This window comes from Ipomoea triloba, chromosome 3 (genome assembly GCF_003576645.1).
Source record: "Ipomoea triloba cultivar NCNSP0323 chromosome 3, ASM357664v1".
In the NCBI taxonomy this organism is placed as follows: domain Eukaryota; kingdom Viridiplantae; phylum Streptophyta; class Magnoliopsida; order Solanales; family Convolvulaceae; genus Ipomoea; species Ipomoea triloba.
This window is the reverse complement of record NC_044918.1, coordinates 14,202,146-14,224,477: the sequence shown is the minus strand read 5'-3', so window position 1 is coordinate 14,224,477 and position 22,332 is coordinate 14,202,146. Positions and strand designations below refer to the sequence as shown.

The 22,332-nt window shown below is 36.2% G+C and overlaps 5 protein-coding genes across 5 annotated transcripts; 4 read left to right on the top strand and 1 right to left on the bottom strand.

Annotated features, from left to right (window-relative positions):
• Positions 1-1,299: 1,299 nt before the first annotated feature.
• Positions 1,300-3,711, top strand: LOC116012801 (ABC transporter I family member 6, chloroplastic). The gene is made up of 6 exons (XM_031252469.1): positions 1,300-1,631; positions 1,841-1,891; positions 2,084-2,305; positions 2,439-2,561; positions 2,829-3,005; positions 3,173-3,711. The coding sequence occupies exons 1-6, from the start codon at positions 1,344-1,346 to the stop codon at positions 3,257-3,259; spliced, it is 948 nt and encodes a 315-aa protein (XP_031108329.1). The 5' UTR covers positions 1,300-1,343; the 3' UTR covers positions 3,260-3,711.
• Positions 3,712-3,781: 70 nt separating this feature from the next.
• LOC116012800 lies at positions 3,782-6,313 on the bottom strand. The gene is made up of 3 exons (XM_031252468.1): positions 5,586-6,313; positions 4,593-4,865; positions 3,782-4,354 (listed from the first exon to the last, which is right to left on the bottom strand). The coding sequence occupies exons 1-3, from the start codon at positions 6,159-6,161 to the stop codon at positions 4,088-4,090; spliced, it is 1,116 nt and encodes a 371-aa protein (XP_031108328.1). The 5' UTR covers positions 6,162-6,313; the 3' UTR covers positions 3,782-4,087.
• Positions 6,314-7,371: 1,058 nt separating this feature from the next.
• On the top strand, positions 7,372-9,070 carry LOC116012946 (hydroxyacylglutathione hydrolase cytoplasmic-like). Its single transcript, XM_031252613.1, has 7 exons — positions 7,372-7,479; positions 7,571-7,693; positions 7,823-7,984; positions 8,144-8,222; positions 8,396-8,509; positions 8,692-8,868; positions 8,996-9,070. Exons 1-7 carry the CDS (start codon positions 7,430-7,432, stop codon positions 9,068-9,070), a joined length of 780 nt encoding a protein of 259 aa, XP_031108473.1. The 5' UTR covers positions 7,372-7,429.
• A 1,347-nt stretch (positions 9,071-10,417) lies between these two features.
• Positions 10,418-13,457, top strand: LOC116012620 (hydroxyacylglutathione hydrolase cytoplasmic-like). The gene is made up of 7 exons (XM_031252213.1): positions 10,418-10,588; positions 10,685-10,807; positions 11,481-11,642; positions 11,906-11,984; positions 12,228-12,341; positions 12,872-13,048; positions 13,226-13,457. The coding sequence occupies exons 1-7, from the start codon at positions 10,542-10,544 to the stop codon at positions 13,298-13,300; spliced, it is 777 nt and encodes a 258-aa protein (XP_031108073.1). The 5' UTR covers positions 10,418-10,541; the 3' UTR covers positions 13,301-13,457.
• A 1,826-nt stretch (positions 13,458-15,283) lies between these two features.
• Positions 15,284-19,968, top strand: LOC116012619 (RING finger and transmembrane domain-containing protein 2-like). Its single transcript, XM_031252212.1, has 8 exons — positions 15,284-15,965; positions 16,523-16,599; positions 16,698-16,866; positions 17,086-17,174; positions 17,276-17,440; positions 17,633-17,710; positions 18,891-18,994; positions 19,460-19,968. The coding sequence occupies exons 1-8, from the start codon at positions 15,470-15,472 to the stop codon at positions 19,563-19,565; spliced, it is 1,284 nt and encodes a 427-aa protein (XP_031108072.1). The 5' UTR covers positions 15,284-15,469; the 3' UTR covers positions 19,566-19,968.
• Positions 19,969-22,332: the final 2,364 nt, after the last annotated feature.

Here is a 22,332-nt window from a genome sequence, read left to right as displayed (position 1 = left end):
ACCTTCTGAATTAAGATCGGTTAAATTTGAATATATAACTTGTATCTAAAAAAAAATGTCAAAATATATAAAATTAATATTATTATTACTTTTTTTTTTCAATGACAGTTCATGAAACTTCTTTTGCAGCAATACCAACTAATAATCATCAAACATGGTACTATTGTTTGCCCCTCTTTTCCATCCATGCAATCATTATCCCATTTGATGATTTTAATTTTATTTTCCAAAACATAAAACAATTAGCTAAGGAATGATGTGAATGATTTTGCCATATTAAGCTATTGCTATTTTATTCTGTTTACTTTTATGCGATTGTGAAACAAATTATACTTCATTTTATATGTAGAATAATATATATATATATATATATATATATATATATATATATATATATATATATATATATATATATATATATATATAAATCATGAACCAAACTTTGATACAGTCATAAAACAGATCTTATAACTTTGCTTCAAATGTGTTAAAAGCATATATGCAAGTTTAGGAAATGAATTGAATGATTGAATTTGTGCTTTATTGACTTGTCACTCCTGACTCCCCATGCATTAGGTCAAAAATTAAAGCCACACCTATTATATTTCAATGCAAATCATCAACTCACATGGTGGGATCCAATTATAATCATAGCTTATTACATTATTAGGTTTTGATGTAAATGCACATCAAATTAAACTAGATTTACATATTTAGTTTCTATCATAATAGCTAGGAGGAAACCCTAAGTTACATTATATTATGTAGGCCAAAAAGAGTTTCCTAAAAATGCTAATTGATGAAAAAATTGAAAATTTTTGTATGTTATGATAGATCGTGTAATAGTCCGCAAATTACGAAGGAGAGATAAATCGTATTAGAAAAATCGTACCATATGTGACATGCTCGATTGAGAGAGTGCTGGCTAAAATCAAACTTGTTATCATCAAAGTACAAGAATCATGTTACATCCTCTTAGTCGTGCCTCGAAAAAGAGTGGTTAACTAGGTGAGCATGATTCTCGTACTAAGTCCTTACCAGTACCCTTTTGGTCGAGCCTATCAAATCGGTTGCTAAATAACTTGCTATCCCTATATCCAATAAAATTGAAACTATGAAGTTAGACTAGCTTAGCCCTCGAGCAACAATTTGGGCCTTTTATTTTTTGTTCTCATTTGTATTTAAGCCCAATCTTTGGGCTAGCATTAAACTATTGGGCTGTTGGGCTCAATTGAGATTGTCAGCCCATTATTTTCTTCCCCTTTCATCTTCTTCTTCTTCTTCTTCTTCTTCTTCGTCCACTTGTCGCCGATCCGGTAGGTAATTCGGTTTTCCATTTCGCCATGGCTCTCGTTACTCACCAGCTTTCTTCTCTCAAATTCTCGACCTCAAATTCGCGGCTATTTACCGTATCTGCTATCCGTCCTCAACGCTGTCGTTTACTCCCAGCTCGCCGGCGCTTCCTGGTAGTTAAATCCGCCGTCGCCGTCGAATCTCCTGCGTCTTCCTCCACCGACCGCGACGATGGACACTCGAATCTGTTGCTCGAAGTCAAAGACCTCTCCGCCGTCATCTCCGAGTCTAAACAGCCGATTCTCAAAGGGGTTAACCTCACGGTTCGCGAGGGAGAGGTGCTCTCTTTCTCCTGTGTTTCAGTATGCGTATTTGGTGGATTGAAATTAGCATAATTTTGTTCAGTTTGTTATAGAAAAGCAAAGGAAGCGGAAATTGTATAAAATTTTCAGTTTAGAGATTATAAGTTTACAAGCTAGAAAGATTTTATTGGTGCTATTTAGGGATGTTTTAGTTCTAATGTTGCTGTATTGGGGTTTTCACTTAGGTACATGCTGTAATGGGGAAGAATGGTTCTGGAAAGAGCACATTTGCAAAGGTCAGTGCTTGTTTCTCCTGCTTCTCTTTGGTTCAATTCAATTTTGTTTTTTATTCTAAGCTTCTATTATAAATATAGTTGTATAGATAATGTTCTCCCAATTTGCCCTGGTTTGCATGGAAATTGGAACTTTATTAGCTGAATGAGTATGCAGTTTTTACCAAAGCCCTTGTATTAACTCAGTTGGTTTAGGTCCTCGTTGGGCATCCAGATTATGAAATTACAGGAGGCAGTGTGACATTTAAAGGCGAGAATTTGCTTGAGATGGAACCGGAGGAAAGGTCTCTTGCTGGGCTTTTCTTGAGCTTCCAGTCCCCAGTTGAGATTCCTGGTGTGAGCAATATTGATTTCCTGAACATGGCATATAATGCTAAGAGAAGGAAACTTGGACAGCCAGAACTTGGACCAATTGAGGTATGTAGAGATGACTAGCAAAGTGATTGCTTATGAATGAATGCATTGTTCCTTGGGTGTATATTTCATTATGATTTATGAGTTCATTTGGTCTTATTTTCTAAACTTAAAACTCATTTGCTTGAATGTGCAGTTTTATGGATACATCGCCCCAAAACTTGAACTTGTGAACATGAAGGTAGACTTCTTGAACAGAAATGTGAACGAAGGTTTCAGTGGTGGAGAAAAGAAGCGAAATGAGATTTTACAACTAGCGGTATTAACATTGTTTTGCATCCCTATATCATTCTCACATAAAGATCGGTTACATACACAATTTATTAACATCAGGAATTTGTATTTGATGCTTAAATGCAAAAATGAAATAAAGGCATCAATGAACTCTGTTGTGTTTTTATTCTTAGTTGATTTCTGCTTGGGTTTATATCCAAATAATAATAACCTTTATCAGCACCTATAACAATTGTGTGGCACTCAACAATGTCATGAATACAAAGGTATTCTAAACACTGTTTGGTTACAGGTCCTCGGAGCTGACTTGGCTATGTTAGATGAAATTGATTCGGGCTTAGATGTTGATGCACTTCGAGATGTGGCAAAAGCAGTCAATGGGCTATTATCTCCCACAAAGTCTGTTTTGATGATTACTCATTATCTACGACTCTTGGAGTTTATTAAGCCAAACTTTATCCACATCATGGTAAATAATTACTCTTTTTCTAGTAAGATGTTAAAGAGAGTTGAAATTATCCCCTTAGTTGACTGACCTAGGGGGTGGAGAAACAGAAGAGAAATTCGAGTTTTTCTAGGCTGCAACACATTATTTGCTCAGTTTCTTCTCTTTTAACACTGCTTTTCCTGTCTCAGGAGGATGGTAGAATCGTGAAGACAGGGGATATATCTATAGCTAAAGTTCTAGAGAAAGAAGGATACAAGGCAATTTCAGGTGCATAGCAGACTATATCTAAGCTGGTGTTCACTCCCTCCATTCTGTCTTCTTCATCCTTTTGGTGAACTTCACAACCTATCCGCGAAGCATAGGGTGGTGATCCATTAATTCATTGGAGGATACAAGGTATAGTTGCCTAACAATGAAGAACTTAATAATCTTGAAGAACTGGAACTAAAATAACTCAGCACCATTTCAAACCTCCAAATTGGAAGACGATCTGGGACTTCCAAAGCCTGTGAGTATTGAGATGTGATGAATTTTCCCTTCTTGTTTCCAGTTTCTTGTGCAATTGTCCTTGCAGGCAAATGTCTGTTTTGTTAGTTTACTTAGTTACTGTATCATTATCTTCTTTTTTGTTCCTTTGAATTGGTATCATGTCATGTATGTGGGGAAGTAAAACAATTTTTAAATTCTTGCAGTGAATTAAATGTTGAAGAGAAACACTGATATGCTAGCTTATTACTCCGTATAATATATGTTTAAGCAATTACCTCAAAATATTCTTTAAACTAAACACTCTGTCAGGCTAAGAAACTAGGCTTTTATATATATATCCTCATGACAACACAACTTTATCATCCAATTAAATCAACATAATGACTATGAAATCATAAGATATATGACAAAGAGAACTCCTGTGAGCATAGCACTTGCAATCTTGCATGCAAAAAAGGCAACATCACCTTCAAAAGGTCAAGAAAGAAAAAGGTAATAACCAGAAATACTTTTTTATGTGAATGTTAGTTTTTGGACTTTCATGGCCTATGCTCATGTTATAGAGAAAGATCTCCTTGTGAAACAGAAAGTGAGGGAACACAATATGCAATCCATCATGAATCTCTTTTTTCTATTTTTTCAATTTCTTCTCGATGCCTTCTTTCAGCCTCTTGCCGTTTCCTTTCCTCGTCCTCTTCATCCTCCAACTGATCGAGATCTTCAAACTCCTTGCTTGCTGCCATTGCTTTAACGACGGGATCTCTTAGTTCAGAAATCAGACCACCACCTACCCTGTATTCTTCTTCATCGCCAATCAGATAAAGGCGCTGGTCAGGTCCGCTAACCATTGGTATGTCTACAGCCAATAGCTTCATATCATACTGCAGAAAACACGGGCAGCAAGTACCATATAAGAACAGAAGGAACCAAAATATTGAATGAATAATACTATTTCTTCTAACATCAAATTGAACTCTTAAAGATCTTGCAATTTGTAGAGCACATATGTAAACCCTTCAAAGCTCGGTGTCTGAGTTTCTTTTTGTCATAGTCTTTTTTTTTTTTTTTGATATGTGAAGCATACAGTGTAATCTAAAATCTTTGAAGATAGAAGAAAACCTGGCCTTTCTTGTTTTTGACTTCAACGCTTACTAAGCCTTTCCTCTCAGAACCCTGCATAGGAAAAATTAGAAAACATCTTTTACTTCTAAACCGTGGCTTGAAGTTCTTCAGTGTAACACCACCCCCTGACATCACATATGCTCTCAGGTCTGTCCCTGTCAAAGGAGCACCCATAACCTCAAGAATTCCAGCTGACGTATTGAGTCTTCTCATGGCCATTCTATAAACTTTATCTGGATTGATTGTGAATCGTGTTCGTACATACAAGCCCTTATCATAGAAAAACAAAGAAGGAATGATTTAGCAAAGCAAGCAAAAATTGCCATATTCATACAAACCCCCAAGGCACCCCCCCTCCCCTCCCCCCATCCCCACCCCCGGAAAAAGGAAATGAAGAAAGAGATATCAACATAAAATGCTAATTCTCAGTCCTTTGTGACAATGTGAGTGGAAAAAAAAAAAGAGCAAAGAGAGTGTGAGTTATTAATGAACACTGTCTTGCTACCATTTGAATCGATTCCACTAAGCACTGATCTTCATTACATTGCAGGGAGAGAGCTAATTTAGTTTTCAATTCATCTCAAGCTGAAGTGCACTTGAATATCAAGTTATCAGCTTGAAATAAGAAAATGTTAAAACACATGTTGAATGCAAACATCTAAAGCATCCAAGTTTCACTATTAATCGTCAACACACACCTACCCATTACTTTTCTCGCACCATATTCGTGGTCTAATCCAAATGCTCCTTAACATTGCAACAAATATTATCATTCCACCTATTACCAACGAAAGAACCAATTTTTATGTACAATTTGTGCTTTTGAGTTCATAGTGAACAATTGATTCAAATGTAGCAAGAGAGTGTTCACATTAAGGCAAAACAGTAGCAAATTCAAGCAGATATGCTCAATCACAAACCAAATTACACAATAGACATGATAAATCAAGTGAAGTAATAGCTAACAACAACTTATGAAGAAGCACTCACAGCAAATGCGACAATGGCAGTGGAAAGAGCAAGGAAGCCATACTTAGCCATGCCTTCAGAAAGACCAATGAATGTGTTGGCAATCCCAAACAAAAGCTTCCAAAGCAAAATGCAAACCATAACCCCAACTCCACCAAACAACACTAAAGAATTCCTCTTCCAGAATGCATCAATCTGTAAACCCACAGCTTCCTTGTACCGCGATACCGTATTCTTCAAAGCTCCCACTGGAATTTTCACCCCATTCTTCCCAAACACGCCACTCATCTTCGCGCCCAGCTGGGAACCCTTCATCGAAAACCACCTAAACCCTAACAAATTCCTCCTGGACAAAAAATCAATCGCCAATTTTCCGTCTAGGTCAAGCTTCCGGGTAGGGCTTTGGAGAAGCTTCGGAAATGGGGATGATGAAAAATGAGTTCTCTGCGATAGCCATGGCGATGGGATTGGGGTTTGGGGGATTCCTGGATGGCGAGTTAAGAAATGCGATGCTCCACTCGAAGCGGCATTCTGGGGTGATGAAATGTAGTGATGGAGGTTTCTGATGATCAGCTTTGATGACGATGTTTTCGACATCTTCGCAGCTCCGAAAACGTTGCAGAGATTTAGATTCACGTTGCCACAAACTCCAAAAAGGGGGCAAAAAAAAAAAAAAAGGTTCTAAGCTATTGTTCTTCGCTCAGAATTTCTCTTCCGTTTCTTCCCCTTCTTGTCTAGCAGTGATGAAGTCAAAAGCACGCTATATTGCGATTTGTTGCTGAAGCTCGGCCCGATTGCCCGACCCGGATTCCATTAATTTCTCCGAAGTCCGAACGCAATTTGCCTCATCTTTGTCGTTTTCTGAGTTTACTCTTTTTTTTTTTCTCCCTTCTTTTGAAGTTTATTATTGATAAATAAATATATAGATTTAGGCAAAAACTTGTGTGAGACCGTCTCACCATGAGTCGAGTCGGGTCGGGTCGGATCGGGTCAAGATACAAATGTAGCACTTATATACACAAATGCCATACTTATATGCTCAAATGTAATACTAATCAAGAATAAAATTTTTGTTACTTATTAGGGTAAATGTAATACTTTTAAGAGAAAATATAATACTTTTACATTTCGATTTAAAAGTATTATATTTGCCCTTATAAGTGAGAGGCACTTGTCAACATTACTTATTATGAAAAATATATTACTTTTTCTCTTATAAGTAAGAAAAATTGTATTTTTGATTAGTGTTATATTTGAGCATATAAGTGTGAGATTTGCACATATAAGTATGACATTTGCATGGTACTTTGACCTGACCTGACCCGTCTCACGAATAAGGATCCGTGAGACGGTCTCGCACAAGTGTGACCCATAGATTTATATGTTTTAATTAGTTAGATTTAGTCCATATGGATTATGATGCAATTGAGTGACTCTAGCTCACTATTCAGTGTAACAAAATTTAATGTGCATTATGTTAAGCGTTGATGTGTCTTCAAATTCTATATATTAAATTATGGTACACACTATATAAATTGTCGTCATGTGCTTAATTAGCAATAAGAAATTATATTTGAAATTTGATGTCTCAACTGAAGTTGTCTCAATTTTGAATGTTGTAAAAGTAGGGATTGAAGCGGAATGGCTGTCGAAATGTAGCCCAGCCACGTAGCACAATTTGGGCCTCGTCGTCGCAGCCTGCAGCGGTGCCGCCGCACCGACCAACTCGCCAACTTTTACTTGTTTTCTTGATATTACGGCAAAATTCTACACTGTAACTAATATAATGTCATAAACATATACAACCTGCGAGTAACAAAAACTGCATGATTATTGTCACTTGATCAACTAAACCAGAAACTCCGATGAAGATTGTTCCCGTTCAGTGCTTCGAAGACGATCGCTATTCCTACCTGTAATAATATCCTATCCCTATCCCTATCCTATCCTATAACAGCATGCAATTCAAGAATCAATCTATCCCACTGTATATATATACTTTGCAGGATTATAGACGAGTCCACTAAAGAAGCGGCAGCTGTGGACCCGGCGGACACCGAGAAAGTCCTCCAGGCCGCCGCCGCCAACGGCGCTGAGATTAAGATCGTCCTCACCACCCACCACCATCAGTTTGTTTTTTAACTTCAACAACAGTATATATATATATATATAATTACTTGTTGTTACATTTGTCTCATTTTATCTGTCTTGTATACCGACGTATGGTGAATGAATATATATGTAATATTATGTGGTAGCTATCATGCGGGCGGAAATGAGAAGATGAAGGAAATGGTGGCTGGAGTGAGGGTCTACGGCGGAGCACTTGACGACGTGGAAGGGTGCACCCATGGAGTCCAAGACGGCGACACCATTGCTCTTGGGGCATATACCTCAATCACATGTCTGCTCACCCCTTGGTATATACAAATCCATTTATGTTTAGTAGAACTGTCAAAACGGATTAGGTTTGACAGACTCGACCAATAGAGTGATAGTTAGCTAAATTCATATTTGAACTTATTGAGCTCTTGTTGTTATACTTTTCTCTTATAAGTAACGCTTTATTTAATGTGCAGCCACACTAATGGTCATATAAGTTATTTTGTGAGTAGCAAGGACGGAGGCCAACCTGTTGTTTTCACAGGGGACACCCTGGTAAGATTCATATACCCGAATATAAAATCATCTTTAACAATAAGGAATTCTTGTATTAATTGTTAGTGCGAATGCATATTTAATATTTTATATCCTCGAGTGAGATCGATTAACAGAATTTATGGCTTTAGATAACCTCGTAACCTACTATATATACACAATTTGATGTGCAGTTTGCTGGCGGTTGTGGCAAGTTCTTTGAAGGCACAGCAGAGCAGATGTATGAGTCACTATGCAAGACATTGGCTGCTTTGCCAAAGCTCACTCTGGTTTACTGTGCCCATGAGGTCTGTGTAATCTTATTTATTGATATCTGTATCTAGCAGGGTGTGATAGTATACTGTGAAGAACCTCGAATTTGGTTCAATTGTCGCATTTGGACACTGGTTTTGTTTAGTGATATTCTCATATGGTGAGACATTGATTTTGATTTTGTTTACTGATATTTGTATTTGGTGGGATGTCATAGTATACTGTGAAGAACCTCGAATTTGCTTCGACAATTGAACCGGACAATGTGAGGGTGAAGGAGAAGTTGGAATGGGCTCGGCAGCAGAGGAAGTTGAACCTTCCTACTGTCCCTTCCACCATTGAGGATGAACTGGAGACCAATCCATTCCTCAGGGTTGATTTACCAAAGATTCAGGTATATTGACAGTTGATTTTATAACCATAGCGTTATAAGTTTGATTCCTTATTAAAGCTTAAATTTTAAAGAATTAGGAATTTGAAGTAATAATATTGTTTATTACTTACCATATTGTTGATTATAGGATAAGCTGGAGTCCAAGTCCCCGGTGGAAGCTCTAAAGAAGCTAAGGCAACTCAAGGATAAAAATCTGAGTTAGACATGATGAGAGATGGAAGAAAGTGATGATGTTGCGAGATAACATAAGCAGCATAGGTTTAAGGTTTTCTTTCCATGTGTTCATCCAATAATGTAAGGAAGCACCTAACAAGGTTTCAATAAAAATTTGTTGAAATATGTTGCCGTAGTATTAATATTATAAGTAGACTATGTCATACGAATCATAGTCAAGATTACACATATATAATAAGAACATAAATTAAAAGTAAGCATATATAAGAGAATTTCGTGTAATGGTTAATGATGCGCTTTTATCTGTCTTAAAAAAAGTATTAAAACGATATTTTAATGGATAAAACAATTTATTATATATTTACTTATTGATTTTATGGGTTTTAAGAAATTTTAGAGATATATTTAAAATATTGAGTCTTATGGTGCAATAAAGTATAAATTTGAACAATTTTTGAAGATTACAACTTGTTTAGATCAAGCACGAATAATTCGAGAGATTTATTTATAATATTGTGGGGAGTGCAATGCAGTAGAAGTGTATGAAGTGTATGGAGGGTTGGATGACCTTCAAGTGTTACAATTTGTATGGATAAAAGGCAAATAATTTGGAATATTTACTTATAATTTAAGTTCTCTAACACAAGATAGAACATTGGGTAATATTCAAGAGCTACAATTTATCTAAATCGTTAGATATTAATAAAAATATATTTTACATTAGATCAACTTATGGTTATTAATTTGATAGAAGCATGCAAACAAGGAATGAGACGTTAACTAGAGACGTAAGTTGTGTATATGTACAAGGAACAAAACATGATTTATAATATTATTGCCATTATATCAATCTAATATGATCATGCACTAATACTTTAGATGATTTAACCATTCTCCGTCAAATATTTGATGTATTGATGTTATTAAAATTTAGCTAAATAATTATAAGAAATTATCAATATTGTTTAAGCGTCATCATTATTCTTTGAAATATAATTTATATATTAAGAAAGATATAGAATTAAACATCTAAATTGATGTATTGATGTTATTAAAATTTAGCTAAATGATTATAAGAAATTATCAATATTGTTTAAGCGTCATCATTATTCTTTGAAATATAATTTATATATTAAGAAATATATAAAATTAAACATCTAAATTATAAAACGCATCATTCAATAGAATATATTACTATATTAATTGGTCTAAACCGTCTAACTAATTTAAAAAAGACTCGTATCCATCTCGGGGGTAAATGGGTAAATTGAACACTCGCGAATATATTAATTATTAATTAATTAATTAAAGTCACATCTAGAAAAGATCTTATAACAAACTTGCCATTTTGCTGGAACGAGGCTTCAGCTTCTGGTTAATTCTATTTGTGCCCATGGAGATTTCCAGAGAACAGTAGATGAAATAAGTACGGTATACTAGCTACGAGAATAGAGCGATAAGCAACAGGTTCAAGTTCTCGGAATCGCCGGCCGCCGGAGATGAAGATCCTGCACATCCCATGCTTGGAAGACAACTATTCCTATATGTACTACCACCTCAACTGTCGAAACGTTCATTTGCTTTCCAACTGTAAGGGTTCCTCTCTAACTGTTTTTGCCGTTTTTCGCGATTGTGCTTACAGGATTATCGATGAGTCCTCCAAGGAAGCCGCTGTGGTGGACCCGGTCGAGCCGCACAAGGTCTTCCGAGTAGCTCAGGAGAACGGCGTTGACCTAAAACTTGTCCTCACCACTCACCACCACTGGTTCGTTATCTCCGCTCATTTTCCATTAAGTTTCCAGCTCTTTTAATTTGTTGTCATTGTTGATTTTCAGGTTTTGTGTTTATCTTCATTTATCTTTCTTCAATTTTTTGCAATCTATTATTACGTTGTTGAGCTTTTAATTCATAATCTGTTACACATTGGAAGTGTTTTAGCCCAACCTAATGATTGAGGTATAAAAAGTTAATTTGCATAAAAGGAGGTTCACTTATGGTTATGCTGTGAAGTTGATAAATTACTGTAAGACATATAATCATCCTAAGTTTAATGTTCATGAATTTGCATAGACTCGCTGAATCTCTATGAAAAAACGTGACAAACTTCCTCTCTGAAGTTCAGGTGATACAGACATGGTTGAGTATGCATGAATTTGAAGTTTAGTTCATTGTATTATTTTGATGTAGTAATTATTGCTTGACAGTTTACATTTATTAATAGTTGTCATTTTGTTATATCATTTTACACTATATCACAATTTAATTACGAAGTATGATTTGCAATTTTCCTTGATTATGTTTGGTGGCTTGGTTTTGCAATTTAATGGTCAGTAGTTCATGTTTACGTGCACTATTCTGCAATTACATGATTTTCGTCAAGGCTGTTATCCTAGTTTATCTGCATTTACTGGTTGCTGATTGATGCTTATATATGATAGGGATCATGCTGGTGGCAATGATAAACTAAAGCAGTTGGTACCTGAAATAAAAGTTTATGGTGGTTCAACTGATAATGTGCAGGGTTGCACTGATAAGGTTGAAAATGGTGACAAGATATCTCTTGGAGCTAACATCAACATATTATCTCTTCACACACCTTGGTAAGAGTTTTGAGACTTCCAACTTCAATCTATTATGCTACATTGTCTTCTGCCAATGTTGTTTAGTATCTTGCTTTTTTTATTTTGTGAGTTCTTTTGAAATGCATTTAAATTGATATTATGCTCCATTTTTTTTAAAAAAAATCTCATGCCTCTTTTAATGGTGATCAAATACCATTTTTCTTGTGTTGCCCACCATATGAGCTCTTTGCAATTCTCTCTCTCTTTTTCTTTAATAACTATTTACTAATTGCTATCTCCAGCCACACCAAAGGTCATATAAGTTACTATGTTACTGACAAAGAAGGAGATGAACCTGCTGTTTTCACAGGAGATACACTGGTAAGTGTGAGGTTCTTCATTATTAGATTGGACATAACATTCATGAAATTTGTACCTAAAATTTATGAAGAGAAGTTATAAGATTTAAGATATGCCTTCTCTTATGTGTTAATTCATGCATTAATGACCAAAGTCTCAATCAATGACGATTATGTACTGTCCTCCCTAGATATGTTGAACTTCCCTATTTTGCTGCTGGTTCTGACCCCTCTCTCCCTTCCCCATCTTTCCCATCCCCTGCAGTTTATAGCTGGATGTGGAAAGTTTTTTGAGGGCACTGCAGAACAAATGTATCAATCACTTTGTGTGACATTGGCTTCGCTGCCGAAACCAACTCGTGTTTACTGTGGCCATGAGGTAATATATGAACATATATATGTTTATCAACCTTTTGCAGCAATCACTCAACAAGTTTTCATGTGTACAATCTCATGTTGCTGATAAAATGTAACATATGAAATGTATTACAGATCCTGAAAATCTATTGAACTTGTCCAGTCTTGAATACTATTTATTTCCTGTGTTTTATTTCTAAACAAATGGCATGACCCAAAATAAGACTTGATTTGGCTAGATACTCAAAGGTGATTTGCTGTCCATTAAGCTATCAATCATAGGGGAGCCCTATGATTTTCCATATTTTTTTGTTCTTTCAATATCATCACAACCATGTTTCACGTTGAATTAATAATACTAGCTCAAATGACATTATTTTCTAGTATATTGTGCAGGTGCAAGATTGATCCATTTTTTTCATTTTCTTTATCAAAGCTTGTCCCTTGTGGAGTTTGGATTTCTTGTCAACTTTAATCTTTAACTTCCCAATAGTCCCCATCAAGGATTCTTATGATTTTGTTGTTGTTGTTGGTTTTTTTTTTTTCCTGCAGTACACGGTGAAGAATTTGCAGTTTGCTTTAACAGTTGAACCAGACAATGCAAAAATAGAGCAAAAGCTATCTTGGGCTCAGCACAAAAGAAAGGATGGGCTTCCAACCGTTCCATCCACTATTGAGGAAGAACTGGAGACTAATCCATTCATGCGGGTTGATAATCCAGAGGTTCAGGTTAGCTTTCTATTGGTTTGCAAAGTGCTTAGCTCTGCTTGTTTCCTCAATTTACTTTTCTCAGTGACATGGCCTGGACAATAAAGTGAAGGGATGGTGTCAGAAAGTAAACAAGTTCATCTGTCTTTGGCTTTTGAGGTTTAAACTTTTAACTGGAATCTCTTGCTTGTTACTCAGGGAAAGGTAGGATGGAAGTCTGCTGTTGAAGCTATGCGTGAGATCAGGCAGCGGAAAGATAATTGGAAGGGCTGATGAACAACCTTCTGAACTGTATGCTGTTACTCTTTCCCTTTGTGTTTGTACATATATATACTCTATCCCAATAAGTGAAAGTGATACTCCAACTTGGATTCTCCAAAATGTTGGCTATTTTCTTAAAATAATCTATGTTTTGTCATTTTGATGTGCATTTTTAGCCTGAAATTATTCCCCAGCATGCTTGAGTTCCACTCAAAGCCCTCATTAATTTGCTTATAGATGAATCATACTATTATTTATGGAAAACATGAGTGGACCATGTTTAGCTTTTGCCACATTCACATATCACTTATCAGCTTTCAGTATATTGTATTACTCCGTAATAAATGTGTAGTTCAACTATAAATTTCGCTTTTAATCGAGACAGGATGCATCCTTTAATTTAGTATCAAAACTAGTGTTGCGCGATCCATTAACACATCTTGCTTGGCAGGTACTATAAATTTAGACTAAATTGGAATATAACACATCTTTCTCTATCTATGCGTTGAATGACTTGAATCAATCAAACATGAATGAAATGATGGGATGTTGTAGGCTACTAGTTAGGTTGTCACCTAGACTTGTAGTAAAAAACTTGGAGAAAACCATTATGACCAATTATTGCTAATTATTAGCCAATTTAGTGATTTGTTTAAAAAAAATCATGTTCCTTAATAATGATTATTAAGGCAGCCATGTTGTCTTCTCTTCATTGCGTAAGGAAGTAGCATAATTTACAAAATCATTATATACTTGATTTTTTGCCTTCTATAACATTATTCTTTCAAGTTAAGATAGTGCTCTAAATACTTCTATTATTTTTTAGATTATGATGTATTATAGTTTGATCAAGGTTTTACTCTCAAAATAATTTGAACATGATGAAGAAACCATCATGCAAATTGGAGTAATATTCCATTTGATTTATTGTATCAATCATATGATGTTTTGGTCTGACAGAGAAATCATTTGTGTTGTTTGGTTAATAGCATATCTGTCAAAATTTGCCGGATTTGACCATATTTAGCATTTTGATTGACTCAAAATGTTGAATATGGTGTTTGGAGCAACAATTTTATAAAGAAGTCCTTGAAAGAAGTAGTTTAATTCTAATTTTGAAATGATATTTGTAACGACTACCTAATTCATTAAATTTAAAATAAAAGTTCCGAAATGGATGCTGCCGTTGCGAAGCGAAAATGCAGAGTTTAAGCCGTGTGAAGAAACAAAAAGTAATGCAAATGGACAAAAGTGGCACCGTCGTCATACAACCGTGGCGCCGCTTCTCGTCTCGTTTCGGTGGCAGGCCGTGTACGTCAAATCCGGTGAAACGATAAATACATTTCTTTGACCAAAGACCCCATATACTAAAAGCGCGTTCCATATTTTCAAGCTAATAATTAGTCCATTATTATTATTATTTAAAAAATTTCTATCCAACTATTATTATTATTTTTAGTTGAGACATGTTATAGGAACTCATTAAAAAGTAACAAGGGAGGAGTGTGTTAAGCATGTATGATATATAAACATAGATGTGCAGATTAATAATCATTGTTAAATATATCATTTGAGACAATTTAAATATGAGATATGTACGGATACTTGTTACATCGTTAGAAAAATACTACTAACCAAAGTCTTGTCTCTGTGTTCAACTGAATTGCTATGAGTTATATTTTTCTAGATATTCTGTTGGGTCTGTATGTAAAAATCTTTGGATTGAGATTCAATTTTCTAAGAAGAAAGAAAAATACCAATAGAGTTTGCAATATTATAGAATTTCAAACTTAAAAAGAAATTAATGTAGGGAGAAAAAGAAAAAAGTAGGCATTAAATGCTTATTTGTTGAATTTTAGATGAGCTTTTACTTTAAGCTGAAAAATAGAAACTTTTTCTTACACAAATTATTTGCCTGAGATATTTCCTAATATTTTCTTTACGTGAAAAGACAGAATACATAAAGAATTTGTATCTATAGTCTACAGTACTTTTGATCTTTTAGCTATTGTTTAGTAACAAACTATTGTTTTTTTCTTTTATCTTAGTCTTCTGACTATTATTCATTCTTCTTGTTTGAACGTTTCTGTGTAAAACATCCTTCGTCTCCAAGAAATTCCAAAATTTTTCGCTCAAAAATCCAATCTTTAGGCTTGTTTGAGCGGTTTTGGGGTTTCTTCAATGGAAACAACGAATGGGTCTGGGTCGGATTTAGCTTCTTCGCCTTCGTCTCCGAGCAGTATTACTGTGTGGCCTCCATTCCGGTTCTTTCGGTTCCCGGTTTCCACCTTGTTAGAGTACTCTGGGGTTCTCCGGGTTCAGCCCGACAGCTCTGAGAGCATGGCTCTGGTACCGAATGCTACTGAGACCTCGGATGCAGGGACTAGTGGGAGTGGGGAGGTTACGATTAGGATAATTGGAACAGCTGAGCAGGATCGGGTGGGGATTGAGGATGACGTGGCGGGTGGAGGTGAGGCTGGGGTGGAGGAGAGGGGTGTGGGCGGTGAGGAGGCAGCTAGAATGGCGGTGGATTCCGGCGCCGGGGAAAGTGACAGTGGGACTAGTAGGGATTCTTCGTACCAGAGATATGATATACAGCAGATTGCTAGGTGGATTGAGCAAGTTCTCCCATTTTCATTGCTCCTCTTGGTGGTTTTTATCCGCCAGCATTTGCAAGGTATTCTCAAATTTAGCTTCAATTCCTCATGATTGTGTCCAACTTCTGATTACACTGTTGTTGACTTGTTGTTACAATATGAACTGATGATATGGAGTTAGTTTTATCCTTAAATTTACTTGGTTGTGGGGTATTGCTGCAGTGTTGCTCATATGTTAAGTTTATGTGGAATGTTTGATCATCAGTAATGAGCTATGATCAGATTGATAATTGTGGAGAAGTTGGATGAAGCAGTATTATCTCGATCTTGGTATATTGGTATTATAAAAAAGGAGCTATTTTGATCTTGTTTTGCAAGTTATGCAGGAGTGATAGATAGTGGGCTTTTTTGTTATGTTTGTGTTGAGGGAATATTGGGTTATTGATGCTTGCCCTGCTTATAAGTGTAAACTTTAGTTTGCACTAAACCACTGGCAAGAACAGTGCTCACCCAAAAAAAAGGATGCTTTAAATGCTAGGAGATTTGTGAATATGGACGTTTAACTTCCATCGTTTCTTGTGTGTGCATGTGTTGCTGTATTTAATCCCACCTTTTGGTTTTTAATGTGGGGTTACAGGTTTTTTTGTTACAATTTGGGTCACTGCTTTCATGTTCAAGTCAAATGACATTCTTCGGAAGCAAACAGCTCTAAAGGTGCATGGTGCATTTCATTTAATGAGCTGTTTTTATTTTTTATTTTTTCATATTATGCCATGCTACAGAAGAATAAACAAAATCCTACCTTTATGCAGGGAGAGAGAAAGATGTCTGTCCTTATTGGCTATTTTCTGGCCTTCATGCTTCATGTTATTGTAATCTACTGGTGGTATCGGAAGGATGATCTTTTCTTTCCATTATTCATGGTTCCTCCAAAAGCTATCCCACCCTTCTGGCATGCAGTGTTCATCATCCTGGTAAATGGTATGGCCATTGACCTTATTTTTGTATGCCTCAACTCTTTCGTCTTTCCTTTGGATGTGTCCCGCGTAGTCGTGTGTCGTTGACTGTTTTGGACCCCTTATGATTTCTGCTTACGTAAAATTATAAAGGATTTCCTTCCTTGTTTTCTGTGCCAGCATGTGTCTCTCTATCCCAAACAATGTTTTTGTATTTCAAATTTTGGAATTTTTTTGCTTTCAGACACTATGGTGAGACAGGCAGCAATGGCTTTGAAGCTGGTGCTGCTAATGCATTACAAGAATGGAAGGGGTCATAATTTCCGGAGACAGGTAAAACTAATAATGCTAATAGCATATGGAAAGGTTGTTATTTACAATGTTGTCTCTTTAAACCTCCTAGTTCTTTACTCTGACTTTAATGGATTTATCAGGGTCAAATATTAACTCTGGTTGAGTATACCCTTTTGCTATACCGTGCATTGTTGCCCACTCCAGTCTGGTATAGATTCTTTCTGAATAAAGATTATGGAAGCCTTTTTTCATCACTGACAACAGGGTTGTACTTAACATTCAAGCTCACTACAATAGTTGAGAAGGTATGCTTTACTCAAACCTTATAATTCATTCTGTGATCACGGGCTCATGGCCTTTTTTTTTTCTTCCTCTCTCTCTCTCTCTCTCTCTCTCTCCGCTCAACTCTGCAAGATGAAGTCTTAAATGCAAAATTTTCTCTATGGCCCTTTGGGCTTTCTATTAGTCTCTTCCTTATCTCATTTGTTGCTGTTCAGGTCCAGTCCTGCTTCACTGCTCTGAAGGCACTATCAAGGAAAGAACTCCACTATGGGTCTTATGCTACAACTGAACAAGTATTGTGCTGATTCGCTTGAACTATAAATTGTTCTATATTCTAAGAGGAAAAATAAAATAAAATAAAAATGCGGTGGCCCGACCTATTTGGCTTTTGCTAAAAATTATCTTGAAAGAAGTATTGTTTGGAGGTTCCTTGGCTATGCTCAAGTATATGTCAAGAAACTGTATTTGTACTGAAAACCCACAAACAATCATCTCTGGTCAATCTAAGTTTGATTCGGTGGTGCATAGAATCATAGGTCTGGATTATAATCTTACTACTTAGTTGTGGGCTAATGGTGCATCCTGACAATCTTGATTTCTCGGCGGCATAGTTTACTTTCATTCAAACTTATTGAAACAAAAAAAAAGGAGGAAAATGGCACTTATGGTCCCCCAATTGTGGGCAAATAGTTGTCTGAGTCCTTCAAATATTTGTGTCACCACCTTTGATCCCTAAGTTGCAGCTTTGTGGTGGAATTAGTCGCTAAGGTGACAAAAATGAAAACTTTTGACTGCTAAATATACAAAACCCCCGACATTTCAGGGTTACTTTCTAATTAGCAGTATTCTTCTCTAGTTATTCACTCTATGCTTTTCAAGCTGCAAAATTGGTTGTATTAGGGAGAAGGGGCTGCAATTTTGCAAACATAACCTTGAAAATAGTTAGGATTTTAACCATTTAACATTCAAAATCAACATTTTCATTGATTTGGAGACTAATTCTGCCACAACAGTGACAACTCAGGGATCAAATGTGGTGACACGTATAATTGAGGGAGTAAGTCAACTACTTTCCAAAAATTGGGGAACTGAAAGTGCGATTTTAGTTTACTAACAAGGAGGATTTTGGATTCTGTAAGTCTACTATAATTGTAGAACTAAAGCATGAACTATATTTTGTAAGTAACCAGGCTTGTATTCATGTTCTTAGATTAGCTGGTATTCCTTTATTGCCCTTTTTTATCATCTACCTAATACCATAGAACTTCTAACCTGCCATTATCTTAGGTGAAGTGCAAGTACTTTGTAGTTTTCAGTTGTTTGTTTGTTACGCCTACTTTCCTCTGAGTTGGTTTGGTGAGAGCATGGTTGTTATGCTATTCTTCTGACAAGAAAGAGGATACTGCTTTTAGCGCCTTTTTCATAGCTTTCTTGGATAACAAATTGCTACTAACTTTCAACCATTCACTGCAGGTAAATGCAGCTGGCGATCTATGTGCTATTTGCCAGGAGAAGATGCATGCACCCATTCTATTGAGCTGTAAACACATCTTCTGTGAAGATTGTGTGTCAGAATGGTTAGTTTTTTCGTGAATCTCTGCAAGTTGTTTAGAAGCATTTGCTCGTGAATGTTTATTTATTTAGAGATTTTTTGTTCGTTTAGTTGCTTATGTTATACGTTTAACTGAACTGAAGTCACACTTAATCCCGATCTATTTTGGGCTACCTGGCCAGCCAGGTGGCATGCCACTTGGATTATTCCATTTCCTTCTACTAACTGTTATACCTGCCACAAAAACTTTAATAACTCTATATCACTAGTTTTAGTATATTATTCCTCTCTTATCCTGTGACTGGATTTAAACATTCTTTGTTACCATCGCATCCATCAGCCTATAAGTACACACACACACACACACACTTCTGCTTTTTGGCATTTTGATTTCATATTTTTCACGTAATGAAGATATGAAGGCATAAAAATGGTCTGATGTGATTGCTGTCCTTAATTAACCGATAATATGGCATCACCTATGTTCCAGGTTTGAACGAGAAAGAACTTGCCCCCTGTGCAGAGCCTTGGTTAGACCCGCTGATCTACGATCCTTTGGTGATGGATCCACGAGCCTTTTCTTCCAATTATTCTGAATATATATCCTGTACAAAGAAATTTCTCTCCCCACCTCTCCAACCTTGTCAATCCCGTGGGGTTATAACAGGTCTGATACTAGGTTGCCCTTACTATTTCTACAAAGGAAGCTACCTCGTAAACCATACACCGCCATGGAAGACTCTAATGGAAAAGAAGCTTCAGATCTCAGTGCAATACATCTACTGATTTTCTATTTTTTATTTTTGGATAATGTGAAATTATTGTCTAACTCTCCAAAATTATTTTCAATGGCACAGAACAGCTGTATAGATGCACAAAGCCTAAAAAGTGACTTCTCATACTACTAACAGGTTCAGTTATGGTGCTACATAATTAAGATGTATACATACACTTTCTTGTTAACTCCTATAACAGCTTATTGTTCCTTTTATCTCTCCATTTCTTGTGTTTAATTCCGTCCCAACTCCCGAGTCTATTTTGAAAAATGCTTGGTGTACTCTCATGAAGTATTGTATGATCATGTGTTTTTATGAACTATTCGATATGTGTCACATCAGCCGGGAGTGTGTGGAGGAGATGGCTGACTCCCCCACTCCTTTTTTCGGTCCAATTTTTCGCCCTGTCTATAGTTGGATCTATGTTTGTGCATTGCTAGAGTATGGTTATAGGTTGAGAGAAAATGACTTTGCTGCTGTAACATTAATTGCAACTGGAATTTCATGGTGTCTGAGAATGATGGATGCTTTATGTGGTGCAAATTGATAGGAGGTAGAAGATGCACCATTGTAGTAGCATTTTGGTTGACTTAGAACTTTTCAAACTTCATATCATTATGTTATGGTCACATTTCATCCCACTCCAACCATCTTTATACTTACAATATCCAGTAGTTGCCTCGAAAGGCGGAAAGGGTGATCGAGTGAGTGAAACATAATTTTTGTAGCAGAAGGTTACGAGTTTGATTCTTGCCAGCACTCTTTCGGTCGAGTCCATTGCATAGGGTCTTCTTGTTTACCTCTTTTGTGCGGTTCGCTAACTATTATACAAAAGTAAGATTTACCTAGGGCATACTTTCGAGTAATACTTGCAGGTGGATTTTTCTCGTCATTCAAAAATTCAATAGTTGACCTGAGACAAAATGATGAGAGATGAGATATGCAATTATACACACACCACCACTAGTGGATTGTATGTATATATCTACAAATATGCAGCCTATATTCATTCAAGAAATCATGATTTCAAAATCAACAATTGTAGTTAATGGAGGAGCTAGCAAAGATTTCCCCAAGAAAAAAGAAAGCATTTAGGTAGGGTAAGGGGTGCAAGCTAGTGCTTTGGTGGGCAGTGGCTTGTTTTGGCTATTCTCATCTTTCAAAACGCAAATCAGTTCCAACTCGCGAGTCTAAAGTAAGAACTTTCGTTAATAATAAGACAAGATTATCAACAATACAATAATAATATATATGCGTAATCACATATCTGATTTATTGAGCAATGCAAAAGTAACTGCACCAATCTATAAACACATTTTATACGCATCATCTATTTGCATACACTTTTTATAAGCGTTATTATGAATAAAATTGGTCGAGTTAACTAGGGAACACTTGTGGGATATGTCAAGATTTGATGATCAAGCAGCAGAAACAGGTAGACCAGGAAGCACAGTGTAGTGGAAACTGGAAGGGGAGAGGAGCTGAGCAGTGGCATCTGACACTGAGCACACAATCTGATCTGAGGATGGTTTCCAGAGGAGAATTGGGGCACTGAAAACAACTTCTTATGGAGAAAGATTCCTCATGTTCTTCTCCATTGGTCCCTTGACAACTCACCTGTCCCTTCAAGCACTTACATTTGGTCAAATTTACCCATACCCCATTTTAACATTGTGCTAGGCTTTTAATGGAAATGCCGACACCCACACGTTCTGTACTGTGTAATAGTCTACAAATCACATAAAAAAGATATCTTTATACTCGAGAGCTAGGATGTTGACAAGAATTGAACTTGTGACCTTAATCATGTTTTACCCATTTCACCAACTCTTTCAGGGTATCTAAAAACATTGTTGGGTACATAAAGGAGGAATCTTGGAAAGAATTTTGGCTTATCAATCTTGGGTAGTTGGGTTGTGTCATTTTATTTTGTTTCTGGGATTAGGGTTAAGGATGTTGGGCTCAAAGGTTGTGTATGAAAAAGTTGGGACACTGACAGACATCAACTAGTTTCAGTGCTCACGTTGCATGTCGGTATAAATCCACTTGATGATGATAACATTCATAACCATGTCCTTTTCTTTTTCTTTTTTTTAGTTCTCTTTCAAGTTCCAACTCAGAATTAAAAGTAAAAACTACATGAATTTAATTTTCACTACACTCACTAGATTAAGACGAGACCTTTAGTGTTCACCCACTACATATTAAAATTCGATATCATGCAACCATACAATATAGAGTTCAAACTATATACAATCAATCAGTTAAAATTTAATATTATGTAACCCTACTTATCTTATTTTATGGTATGATTTTTGTGACGAATATCTTGAAAATGAAAAATGAAAAGGTGAATGACTTGGTGTTTGGTCAAAGCTAGAGCAGTAAAGTGATCTGATGATGATTATGCTCTCTGAGCTCTGATTGAATTTACTGATTATTTAATGACATAATCCAACAATTTCTACATAGTACACCATTCACTCTCCTTCACTGAAAATGCCCAAATGCAAGAACTCATCACTAATGAATGCAGGAGCAGTTAATGGCCAAGCATGAGATCACCCCCCCCCCCCCCCCCCCC